Here is a 13402-nt window from a genome sequence, read left to right as displayed (position 1 = left end):
GTTTATGTTGAATTTAATAACTGATATTTTAAGCCAGTTATGATATTAAAAGTTCAAACAACTCCTTATCCTCATAAAAATGTTGAAATAGATTTTGGTTTCCAATAAACTTTTTAATGACGAATTTCATTACAATTCTGGTATTTTAATTGTTATTCCTTAATAGTTTTTTATATATGAGCTATGATAAAATATGGACCGAAATTCATATTAATGAGTGAAGCGATTTAAGTTAGTTTGTGTCTATTGCTGCATTGATTACCAAGGTGTACTGTCCGAGGAACCACTTGTACGGTATAAATGATAAATCGTTGACTAAAACTTACGAAGGATACAACAGTATTGTTGTATCCTTAATTGTTTCACAACTCATATTGAAAAGGAAGAAATCTAAACAGACGTTTAAAAAGTTAAAAATATAAAAACTAAACAACCGAAACGAATAACGGTATCGGTAGTTGTAGTTGTTGCTACAACTTCTTCACTGGACGTAACCTGAAACTATGACCAGCGAAATCTTCAGCTACACTTTTCACCACCTGGACGAAGGAGGTAAACTTGAACTTAGGCGTCGTAGTCGATGGAAACCAAATTCCGACTGTGAACCATCCAAGGATTTTGGGGGTCACCTTTGACAGCCTGTTTACTACCTCAGCTCATGCCACTGCAATTACGCACAATTGCGAAGTAGAAACAAGGTCCTCAAAGCGCTAGCCGGCAGCACCTGGGGAATGGACAAAGAAGACTTGTTGGCTACCTATAAAACTATTGGCCGGTCAGTGGTCAATAATGCTGCTCCAGTGTGGTCTCCATCGCTGAGTGATACCCAGTGGAGAAATGTTCAAAGCTGCCAAAATGCCGCCCTAAGGACTGTAACGGGCTGCATGCAAATAACCTCAGAACACCATCTACATGAGGAAACGAAGGTTCTCCCAGTCAAGGAACATAATGTCATGCTGACTAAACAGTTCCTCCTGGGATGTCACCGGAGGAGTCATCCCAACTTTAACATCACACAGTTGGATGCTTCCCCGAGGCATGTCAGGAAGGACCTTCGTGTATTCGAAGAGAGCATACGAAGTTATGTTCAGGATCCCTTAGATCGGACTTCGTATACAGCAGCTTTGAACGACATTCATAGAGACGCCATCAATACCGCGGTTTCAGGTTACCACATGAATGTCGTTCTTGGAGGTCGCCCACCGCCCATAGCAGAAATAGAGAACCTGCCGCGGAAAATAAGAGTTGCTCTGGCACAACTGAGATCGGGATGGAGCAACAGGCTCAACGCCTACTGGTCCCGCATAGACCGTGCCATCCCCAACATATGCCCATCTTGTGGACAGGGTCCCCATGATACCCGCCACATATTCAACTGTCCAGCCCACCCTACTTCACTTAGCCCAATGGATTTATGGACTAACCCCATAGAAGTAGCCCAATTTCTTGGCTTGGACCTAAATACAGAACCCCCGGATTAAAATTGTATAGTTTAAGCTGTTACAACAACAACAACAATGGTATCGGTATTAAATTTTTTATTATTTCGGTATCGGTATTTAAATTTTACTGGTATTAAAGCAATATTTCGGTATTTATATCGCTATTATTAAGACATTTATTAAGAGCCATTATTACAACTTTAAATATTTTCATTATTACAACATACCCAACTGAGTCGATTTAACGATGTCCGTCGACCGTCCGTGTGTCCATATAAACGTTGTTATTAAAGCACAGGTCGCAGTTTAAGATAATTGGATGAAATTTGGAATACACGTTTGTTTTGACCCAAGGACAAAGCCTATTGAAAATTGTTAAAATCGGTTATTTCACCTAGCCCCCATACAACTGAATCCCCCGAAAGGGCTTTTGAGCTCATCTCTAGTATCAAAAGCCTCGTATGATTTTGGTCCAATTCTAGACCATAAAAAGGAAATAAATGAATTAAATTAAAATTTCATCACTAGTGATTAAAACTATAAAAATATTTTTTTTTTTTTTTGTAAATTGTAATAATAATTTGAATCAAATAAAAAAAATAAAGCTGTAAGTTTAGTGGTTTCTTTTTTATAAACATATATGTATGTTAAGAATTTTTCGATCTCACTCCTTAATAATTATAAGTGATTATAAGTGATAATTGACCAATTACAGTCAGTTAAACTTAGATAATAAGTAACTCTTCTGATTACTGAAAAACACAAAACATATTAAACCAGGTTTAACCAGGGAATGAAGATTATCTTTATCTTCTTTTTGTTTTCAGTTTTTAACAGGGTCACGATACGATAAATTATTAAATAAAAAAGTTTTTCGAATTATCGGTACAACTATAATGCAAGAGAGTACTTAGTATTTATATGGATCTAACTATCTTTCAATCGATGTAGTATAATGATTTTTAATTTAGAAAAACGAATTAGGGTCATTATATATAATAATAACTAAAACATTGAACGATTACTTAATTTGAGAGTATCTTAATAATCCACAGACTTTTAAATAGTGTTAAACAAAGTTCAAAACAATTAGAAACCTTTGTAAAGCACTTACTAAAAAACATTTCCAAAACTAAAAGAGATGTTAAGGGACAAAAATAAAAATATGTCAACACTTTTTTAAATAAAGTAAATATTTTTATTATAAATAGATAATCACGATCATTTCTTCAAATGATTTGAAAATTTATAATAGGGGTGACAAACCCTACTAAAGTGTTCTTGGATATAATTATACAAAAGTATGTTTAAAAAACTATTGTTGTTATTCACTAGTTTGTATGTACTCTTCCTAAAAATTCGGCTTTATATGGACTTGGCAACTCTAAAATGCGAAGATATAATAGCGGAAAATGTAGACATTTGCTACTTATTAAAATCTTATTTTCAATCACTTTAATTAATTTGAATAAATCTGTAACGAATACTCTGTGGAATAAAGACAAATGTGACTTTTCAGGAGAACGTTTAAACAGAAAAACACGACTTGAAAAGCCACTTGAATAACTTGAGATGACTCCTTTTTTTTGCCACATAATTTTATATTCGACACGAAAATTGTATTTTCTATTTTATCTATTTTTTATATTTTATTATGTATTCCAACTAATTAATCTCAGGATTTTGTTATTACTATGTAATATTACAAAATAAATGAATAAAATAAATAAAAAAAATTATGATTATAGAAAAGAAAAAATATCTAACAAAAATTATTCAGATTTTTCTTGTAAATACAATTGTTTTAATATTTTTTGTTCATATGAGACAAGTACTTAATTACAAAAAGAATAATTTTTTTAAATAACATACCCTTCCTAAATTTATGAATCCGTGATCAATAGCAACTTTTTCTGCTTTACCGTCTTTATCTCCATCAGGAATATGTACCGCCCACGTATGTGTATAATGTCCAGCCTTTTTGTCTAAACTTTCTTCTTCCTGCAATCCTTGTAGATATTTGTGTGTATCTGAGCTGGGAAGAACTTTTTCCTCAAGGTTGGCACTTGTCACGAAACCGATATTGTATGAACACAAAATCACTAGGACGCTTAATTGTAATAAAAGTACTAAACGAGTACCATAGCTATTATTAATATTATTGTTGCTTCGTCTACTTCCTTTAACACCATTCAATTGCTGGTAGAAATATTTTTGGTTCTTATCCTTTTTTAAAAATGTTCTAGAGTTAACTATATTTTGCACTAAATATAAGTCATACACATTAGTATCACATTTGACGGATAAATTTTTTGATTCATTAAATGCTATGGTTGATAATAACTCAATATCATGTGATGTTGTTTTGTCCACATTTTTATATTTTTCTTCTTTGCAAGAGGACAACTTATGAACAGTTCTTTTATATAATTTGTTGTTATTTACATAAGAATGTTTATTATTACAGCTATATAAATTGCAATTTGTTGATGACCATCGAACAACGTCGTTTTGCATTTTAAATTTTACTAATATTTCGGATTTTAAGAAAAGAAATAAAGCGAATTATGCTTTTGGCCTTATATTGTCTTCATAGGTATGTAGAATATCTGCAAAGAAAGATTCGAATATTTTTTATATAAAAACATAATTATTCAAAAAAACTGCTTATAACATTACGATCAAAATAATTGCATTATTCAAAATGTAGTAACTTTTCGTATGGTACAAGAAAAAAATATTTCAACTAAATTATTTATTATTTCAATATTGCAGACATTATTTTTAATACGCAATACTGAAAAAAAATTATTTGAAATATTTTTTTCTTCGAAAATTTACAACATTGTCTTTTTTCAGTTTTAATTTCAACAACAAAAATTTAATGTCAAAAAAATTCTTTTCGCGCTATTAAATGTATTTAAATTTTGCAAAAAAATAATAAAATATAACTTTAAGTGATAAAAAATACCTTATAGTGCTATAAGCCACGAATTTTCGCGACAAAGTTTTAAAGGTTTGAGAGTGACATTTTTACATGTGTGTTGGAGTTACACAGAACTCGTCTTTGAGAAGAGCGTCCCAGCAGTTCGACGGGACAGTTCCGAACTGACCACTTAACCTACCACTTGTGCTGGCCCCTAGCCACCTGACTACCCAGGTGACCAACCATTTTAACATGGGCTTGTTAAAATGGTTGGTCAGTAAAGAGACGATTGCCTCCGCTCTCGCTTACAAAGGGGACAATAAAGTGACGACTGTCTTCATTCTCGTTTACAAAGAGTTTATTTGCGACGAAAGACCAAAAAAATTCGAATTGGGGTCAGCCAGGTGGTAAGATATTAATGGAACTAAAATTTAAAAATTTCAAGTGTCTACCCTCTATAATACTATGGGATAATAATGTAACGACTGTCCCGCTCCCGCTTACAAAGAATAAACTAAAGTGACGACTGTCTTCATTCTCGATTACATCGTACATTCGTCACGAATGTACCGTGACGAATGTACGATCATCCAGGTGGTTAACTATTAGTGGAAATTACTGTCTTTTTCGTATGCATTGACTCTTTGTCGAACAGCTGGGGTAACGTTATTGTTGTAAAAAAACGTCACAGTTTCATTTCTTGTTGTTCAGTGCAAAGAATATAAAGAAATTGGGGCTTGTCAGTTGGTACCTAAAGGAATTGTCATTCGGTACCTAACTCTAAGAATGTATTGGTAGAATTTTTGTATAAGTATTGTAGCTCCAACCACTTTCACCACTGATTCCAAACCTACATAGTTAAACTTAAAATTTTTAGGAAAAATATAAAACATTTTAATGTATATTTTCGCAGATATTTTATCATTTTATTGCACATTTGATCTGTAAATATTTAATAAATACATTTTTTAGTTTGCTTATTCTCATATTTGCAAAACATTATGTTTATTTTATATTTATTTCTCATTTTCAATACCAAAATTTTCAACTTTGCTTTTTCTTAATTTTATTAAAATTCCTCAAAATGAATCGCCAAAAAATTAAAAAAATAATATTTCCCGTTTACAAAAAATAAAACAATTTCGGGCCATTTAACGGTATGAAATTGCGAAAAAAATAAAAAATGTGTTGTGCGGGTAAGAAAATGTGTAAGAAGGTAAAGTATCCTTATATTTTCGCGAACAAGTTTTGACGTATTGTGAGAGAGTCGGACTTTGACCAGTGTGTTGAATTCTCACAAAACTCGTCCGTGTGGAGAGGATATGTTATTGTTGTAAAACAATGTCATAGTCCAATTTCTTATTATTCTTTGGTTCAGTGCATAGTAGAAAAAATAAAGGTACAACCCAAAGTATAACAAGTAGTCCGACTCTCATATACAGGAAATTACTCTCTCACATCTACGAGTGTCGTGTGAATTCGACTCTCTTGTGAGAAATTTAAACTTGTCAAAAAACTTCGAATGTTTAACTTACTTTTTTGGCCACTTTTAAGGATTGTACGCGAAATTACGGTTGTGCACAAAAAATCTGTAATTTTTTAAAATAATTCTATCTCACTTTTCATACAAAATTTTGTTTAATTTTCCTAAACTGGAAAAAAATATTTTTTCCATATTTAGAGTTATGTACTTTTTCACTACCACATGCTTAGAGTTAGGTACTGCTGTCAAAAAGTCGGACTACTAGTTATACTTTGGTACAACCATGATGTAAAAAGTAAGGTGGTAAGTAAACACAACAAACACAATAATTTTTTGTTGTCTAGAGTTGGGTTTTGTCAAAATAAAATTTCTAAATTTGAAAAATAATAAACATTGGAAAGAAATAGTTCTTGTGTATTTCACAATATTACCCACAAAACTGTCGTTACATTTAGCTTGTATCTGCAGCAGGACAATGTTTCAAATCTTCTTCATTTGAATTTTCTTATTTGAAAACTTTTTATGAACATTTTAATTCATAATTTTAAATTTAATTTTTTGCTTTGAAAACACAAATATAATTTTTTTGGATTAAAAATAAATTAATTTATTTTGACACAACCAAGCACTTTTTAAATAAACAAATAAAAATCAGCTGCCTTAACGATTGCACCTTACTTAGTGCATCCTGGGTACAACCGTTCTCTCTTTTCGTTGCCATATTAAACTTCTGACTTTTAAGCGATTTATTATTTAGGGCGAGTTTTTCTGATAAAGATAATCTTCATTCTTTGGTTAAACCTGGTTTAATATATGTTTCGTGTTGTTCAGTTATCAGTAAAGTTACTTATTATCTTAGTTTAACTGAGTGTAATTGTCCAATTAAACTCAAGTTATAAGTAAGAAAACACAATTAACAAAAACAATAAAACAATGATTTCGGAAGAACAAAAACTTAATACTTTAAGTAAATTGCAATTTTCTGATTTGTTTTGTTTTATTTATTATTGTCTTTAATGTTTATTTAACATTTTTCCAAAATTTTCCATTTTACAAAAGTATTGTTTGCAAAAAACAGCTGTTCATTGTTTATGTTTTTGAGTGAAAAGTTGGCAATACTAACAAACTTAACTGAGCTTAAATCTAAAACTGAAAAACACAATCATCGGTTAAAGTCCGCCTAAATTTGTTCCGAGTTTAATCTAACAGCAAGTTAAGCCTAGTTTAACTGAAGAGTAAGAAACCCACCCTTAATATGCTACCGTAATTACTTTATAAATCCGAGTTTTTTGTTTACTTTTTAATTTTTTCTTCAATTTAAAATTATAAAATGGAAAATATTTTTCAAACTAAATTAAAATATTAATCAACATAAAATTCTAATAGCAAAGAAAATAATAAAAGTGTAAAAAATTCGAAAATCTTTACGAAAACAAAAAAGCCTTATGCCTTCCATGTTTCGGCAAAAATCGATTGGAATTAAGTTAAAAATGTTGAACCTTACTATTTTTTAATGTAACTTACGCCCTTTTGGTTTTCAGAAAAAAATCTCAAGAGCGTAAGTATCATATCTCCGTAAGTAAAACGAAAAACAGTAAAGCAATAAAATTGTATAGAAAATCGAAAATTGCAAAAATCCTTTTATCAATTCTTATCGGTTTCGGTTTATATATGTGAAGCTATGAAAATCGATGTAAACAAGATTCATAGAAAACAAAATCTATTCCAACCACGCCAGTACATATTTCATGCACACCAATCTGCAAATAGATAGATCTAAACTACTTGTAGTTTTGCTAATAAAATTATTATTAAAAATTATTCTTCGAAAATTGTTTCTGTTAGTTATTTTGTAAACTTTAGCAAGAAATACAGAAGCGTAAACAGCTGATACATAAAAATTAATATAGTTTTTATTCAAATTACCTCTCATATTAAATTCAAACTAAGTCAAAAAACAAAACATCAATAACATCATTTTGTGTTTAGACCTATGTACATTGAAACTTTTGTGTTTTAATCAATATTTTTTAAAAGGGTAATGCTTTCAATGTCGTTTTTAAGTATATTTTTTTGATTTCACATACAATTAAAAAATCTTTCACTTTTGAAACCTGTTTAGAATAATATTAAACAAATACAGATAAAATATTATAATAAAGATAAATCTCCACACAGTTGAAGATTTAGATACGTGAAGGTCAAAAAAAAGTGAATAATTGATTATTATACATTAGGGCATTCAATTGGTTTGCTGTTAAACAATCAACCGAACATACCTATAAAGAAACTAACTTTGGATCGATAAACTAAATATTATCAAACAAATTTTGACAATTAATATTATTTTAATATTATGAACTACTTCATTGACAAAAGTTAATAATGTTTAAGAATAAGTTTATATATATGTAGTATGAATATTTTCATATTATTATTATTTTTTTAACAAAATTTAATTTATATTTTTCTTTTTGTTAAAGATGTTAGATATTTTTGTTGGAATTTTTTTATTTTTTTATGATTTTTAGATTAACATCGATTAAATGTTCGCAAAATTGAAAAAGATAATTGATCATGTTTGCTGATATTTTCTTGTTTTAGAATTTGTGTTTCAATTTTTCAATAATTAATTATACAAAATTTGCTAATAAATTATGTCAATCAATATTCATAAATTTTTTAAAACAATTTAAAAACTTTGTATTTGCATACGTATTCGGTATATACACTGAACACTAAGAATTGAAACGTTGACAAAAAGTATCTAATTCTACTGTCAGACGATACCTAAATCTAAGAATGTATTAGTAGAATTCTCAAGCCAATATAGTTGCAAAAAATCGGAGTTAAAAATATTGAAAAAAATTATTGCATTTAATGTTTTACAGCATAATTTATCTATAATTATTAATTTCAAAATTTTTATTTGATTTGTATTTTATTTCTCAGAAAATACAAATTGCTTTTGATTTGTATTAAAGAATAATAAGAACACTGAATACTAAAGGTAGAATTCCCCGAACGTTGCTGTCCACGTACTGTAACGTACAGTACTTTTAGCACGTTTGTGCAATTATAGAACATTTAAAAACGTAACACTTGTCTTGAAAACAAACACGAAATAATTGAAGTTTTCTGACGTTTTTTAATATAAAAGATAAATTAATTCACAATAGTTTGCTTATTAATTTTTATTATACTTTTTTCAATATTACAGATTAAAAAGCAAACATACATTCTTTTAAAATGTTTATAGATACATTATATTGCAAAGTATTTAAATAAATCTTTTAACTTTATAAATATAAATGAAATATTTTTTTTCAATATTTTTAAATCCGAATTTTTGAAACTCTGTTGGCTTGAAAATTTAACTAATACATTTTTAGAGTTAGGTACCGACTGACAGTAGACTTAAGTACTTCTAGCCAGCGTTTCACTTCTTAGTGCTCTGCCGTTTGGCAGCCTAACACAAAGTTATTTGTTATTTTTTTACACAAATTTATTGCATTTAACAACCCGAAATATTTTTTATTTTCCCAAACTAAAAAAATATACAAAAAAATACACAGCTGAAAAAAACTAAATACATCTACACACACATCTTTTTCTAATATACAGTGTTGTTGTTTATTTAACAAAGCATGAAAGAATATGACATTTTTTGTTGAAATTTTTTGTCTCGGATTTTTGCTCATATCTCCGTTATTTACCGACCGAAGATTCGGATCTCGCCGATATCTGGGGTCCTCTAAAAACTGATTTCAACAGACAGACGGACATGGCTTTATCGACTCCGCTATCTATAAGGATCTAGAAAATATATTCTTTATAGGGTCGAAAAATTATATCATAGAAATTACAAACGGAACGACAAACTTACATATACCCTTCTTACGAAGATGAAGGGTATAAAAATATGTTAATTAAATGTTCACTGATCAGACATGGGCAAAATAAATTGAAAAGTATGAGAAAGCTAAAGGGTTTTTATATTTGCTAAAATTTTTAAGTACGATTTTATGCAACGATGTATGTTTGGAAAGAGTGGTTAAAGCGGTTGGAGCTCCAATACTTATACAAAATTTCTACCAATACATTCATAGATTTCTAAATGACAACTACTTTAATTACCAACTGACAAGCCCCAATTTGTTTATATCTGATTTGTATTTTTTGTAAAAATTAAAGTATTTTCAGACTACAATACTGAGTATTAACATACTTCAAATTAAAAATATTATGAAAATAATTCGAATTTTCAAAAATAAACCCGAAAAATACATTTCATGTTTACACAATAATATTTATAATATTTTTCACCATATTTTAATATACTTTTTTGTTTAAAATATTTGAAAAATAAAATTAAAAAATTCATACAATTTAGGAACTTATTCCTAAATATTAATTTTTTTCTGTGTATAAAAATTAAGAAAAAAGTTTATTGAAGAAAGCGATTAAAAATGTTTTATTCAGTTTAGTAAATAATAAATTAATGAAAAATCATTTATTTCTGAACGTAACTATGATTAATTTTTGTTCCTTATTGCTTCTTAACTTTTTTACGATTTTTTATGTTTTTTTCATTTGATTTGCAAATCTCTTAAAAAAATTTAAAAACTTGCAAGCATAAGACAATTTTTAGAGTGGGTTTTTGACTAGTTATAAACTTAGTTATCTTAAATTTCTTCGCTGTTTTAGCATTTTTAAGACAGCGTTTACGTATATTAGGCGGACTTTAACCGATGATTGTATTTTTCAGGGCGGGTTTCTTACTCCTCAGTTAAACTAGGCTTAACTTGCTGTTAGATTAAACTTGGAACAAATTTAGGCGGACTTTAACCAATGATTGTGTTTTTCAGTTTTAGATTTAAGTTCAGTTAACTTTGTTAGTATTGCCAACTTTTCACTTAAAAACATAAACAATGAACAGCTGTTTTTTGCAAACAATACTTTTGTAAATGAAAAATTTTGGAAAATGTTAAATAAACATTTAAAACAATAATGAATAAAACAAAACAAATCAGAAAATTGCAATTTACTTAAAATATTAAGTTTTTGTTTTTCCGAAATCATTGTTTTTGTCAATTGCGTTTTCTCACTTATAACTTGAGTTTAATTGGCCAATTACACTCAGTTAAACTAAGATAATAAGTAACTTTACTGATAACTGAAAAACACGAAACATATATTAAACCAGGTTTAACCAAAGAATGAAGATTATCTTTATCAGAAAAAATCGCCCTCAGTTTTAGATTTAAGCTCAGTTAACTTTGTTAGTATTGCCAAGTTTTCACTCAAAAACATAAACAATGAACAGCTGTTTTTTGCAAACAATACTTTTGTAGAATGGAAAATTTTGGAAAAATGTTAAATAAACATTTAAAACAATAATTAATGAAACAAAGCAAATCAGAAAATTGCAATTTACTTAAAATATTATGTTTTTGTTCTTCCGAAATCATTGTTTTATAGTTTTTGTTAATTGTGTTTTCTCACTTATAACCTGAGTTTAATTGGCCAATTACACTCAGTTAAACTAAGATAATAAGTAACTTTACTAATAACTGAAAAACACGAAACATAACCAATGAATGAAAATTATCTTTATCAGAAAAACCCGCCCTAAGAGGTTTACTTAAATCTAGTAGAATTGAAGCCAGTAGACACATATCATTAAATAATTTAAATTGTTCAATAAAATTCAAATTGACGTTTTAAAAAAATGTTCGAACTTCAAAAGTTCGAACATTTGAACATATGAAGTAAATACAAAAAAAATATGCAGGGAAACCATTACAGCTAGAACCTTTAAACATTGTAAATTAGTTTTTTTTTTTTTTTGTATATTGTGCAAAACAATGGATGTTACTAGTTGTAAAAAATAAAATTTTTTGCGAATGGTTATTAAATAAATAAACAAGAAGGCAATAAAAAACACTATTTTGTTTTTCATAAAAAGTGTGTCGGCCTAATGTGTATATATGTATGTACAAATGTATATACAATGTTGATTAACATATGTACATACATATGTATGTATACACGTACGTACATATGTATAAATAAATATTTCTTAAAAATAAGAAATGGCAAGAGAATTGCTTCACAAAAAATTCAGGAGTCCTTTTAGATATTTGCAAATTGATTAATATAGACATTTTAGAAAACACCCGCAAGATTTGCATTACAACAAATCGACAACGAAGTACGTTTAAACATAGTATAATGATAATATTCACACTTTGTTATTAAATATAAATATGTTCATATATTTTTATACAAATTTAATATGAACAAAACAACTTTTTGTATTGTTTTTGTTTTGTTAACATTGATTTTAAAAATCATGGTGGAAATACGAACTTGTTCATTTTTCATATTTTTGTGTACCTATGTATATTATTTTTACTTTTGGCCATTATCACCCGTATTCGCATTGTATGTAGTTATTACCTTATTTTTTGGTGGTTGTACCTATGTATATCTTTGGGTCTTTTTCAATTTATTGAATATCAGGTTTTTATAATGTTTGATTGAGCACTAAAAATAATTAACACGTTGACACAATTTTGATTTTATTAATGAAATGTTTCCTTTGTTGTTTTTATTTATTTATTTACAATGGAAGATTTATTAAATTTTGCTCCACTTATGTATGGATGTTTGTGCGTATAATCGTGCATATAAAATTTTTACTTATTACTCGGCTCTTATGGGCTTTCACAACCTTTAACGAAGAATACTTTCTTTGAAATTTTTAATCAATGATTGATTTCAAATGTATTTTTTAAATTTAATCCGATTTTATTTGTATTTGCAATTTCTGTTCTATAAAAAAACTGCAGAAATAAGAAGAAACACACAACCACGAAGCTAAAAGATTATTAGAAAATGAGACAGTGATACCAGATCAGATTGTTAAAATATTATAAGCAATGCTGACAAATTAATATATAAAATTATTAGAACCTTGAAAAAACTAGTGAAAATCTCAATATCAAACAATAAAACATAAAATTTTTAAATACAAGTTTGATAATTTTCTTTTTTGCACTTGATGTTTGGAAAATATTGTTTAAGTATTGATTTATACCTTATTTGATTGAAATAAATTTAATATAAATCACTTTTTTCATAAACAAAATACATGAAATTGATTATCAAGAATATTTTGACGTTTTTTATAAGTACAGTCAAACTAATTTATAACGAACTCCGAGTGACCAGTCAGATATGTTCGTTATAAGTGAAGTTCGTAATACGACGTAAATTCTTTGTGGTTTCGATATTAAAACAATATTAATTATAAAAAAAAGAAGACACCATTGATGTTATTTGTTCAAATACTTACAAAAATATTTAAATATATAATTTTATTTTTAATTTTTATGATTTCTATACATAATTTGAAGTTCGTTATAAAAAAATCGTAGTTAAAGGACTGAAAAGTTGTTTATAAGAGATGTTCTTTGTATGAAAATAGTTACCAAAATATCGAGACATGAAAACATTTTTGTATTAAAAGTTCGTTATAAGCGAGAT

At 28.2% G+C, this 13402-nt stretch overlaps 1 protein-coding gene across 3 annotated transcripts in view; it reads right to left on the bottom strand.

Moving 5' to 3' along the window:
• Positions 1-12972, bottom strand: part of LOC111684383 (furin-like protease 1) — a 51048-nt gene extending 38076 nt beyond the window's left edge. Inside the window, exons 1-2 of one of the 3 annotated variants that reach the window (XM_046948432.1) lie at positions 12954-12972; positions 3315-4051 (exon numbers count right to left, since the gene is read on the bottom strand). In XM_046948432.1, coding sequence (XP_046804388.1) covers positions 3315-3959 — 645 coding nt within the window. In that variant the 5' untranslated portion in view covers positions 3960-4051; positions 12954-12972. Of the gene's footprint in view, positions 1-3314; positions 4052-12313; positions 12764-12953 lie in introns of those variants that run through there. The other 2 variants (XM_046948431.1, XM_046948433.1) reach the window with 2 other exon arrangements.
• Between the last annotated feature and the right edge of the window lie 430 nt (positions 12973-13402).

This window comes from Lucilia cuprina, chromosome 4 (genome assembly GCF_022045245.1).
Source record: "Lucilia cuprina isolate Lc7/37 chromosome 4, ASM2204524v1, whole genome shotgun sequence".
Taxonomy (NCBI): Eukaryota; Metazoa; Arthropoda; class Insecta; order Diptera; family Calliphoridae; genus Lucilia; species Lucilia cuprina.
Note: the sequence above shows the minus strand (reverse complement) of the source record. Positions and strands in the feature narration are given on the sequence as shown.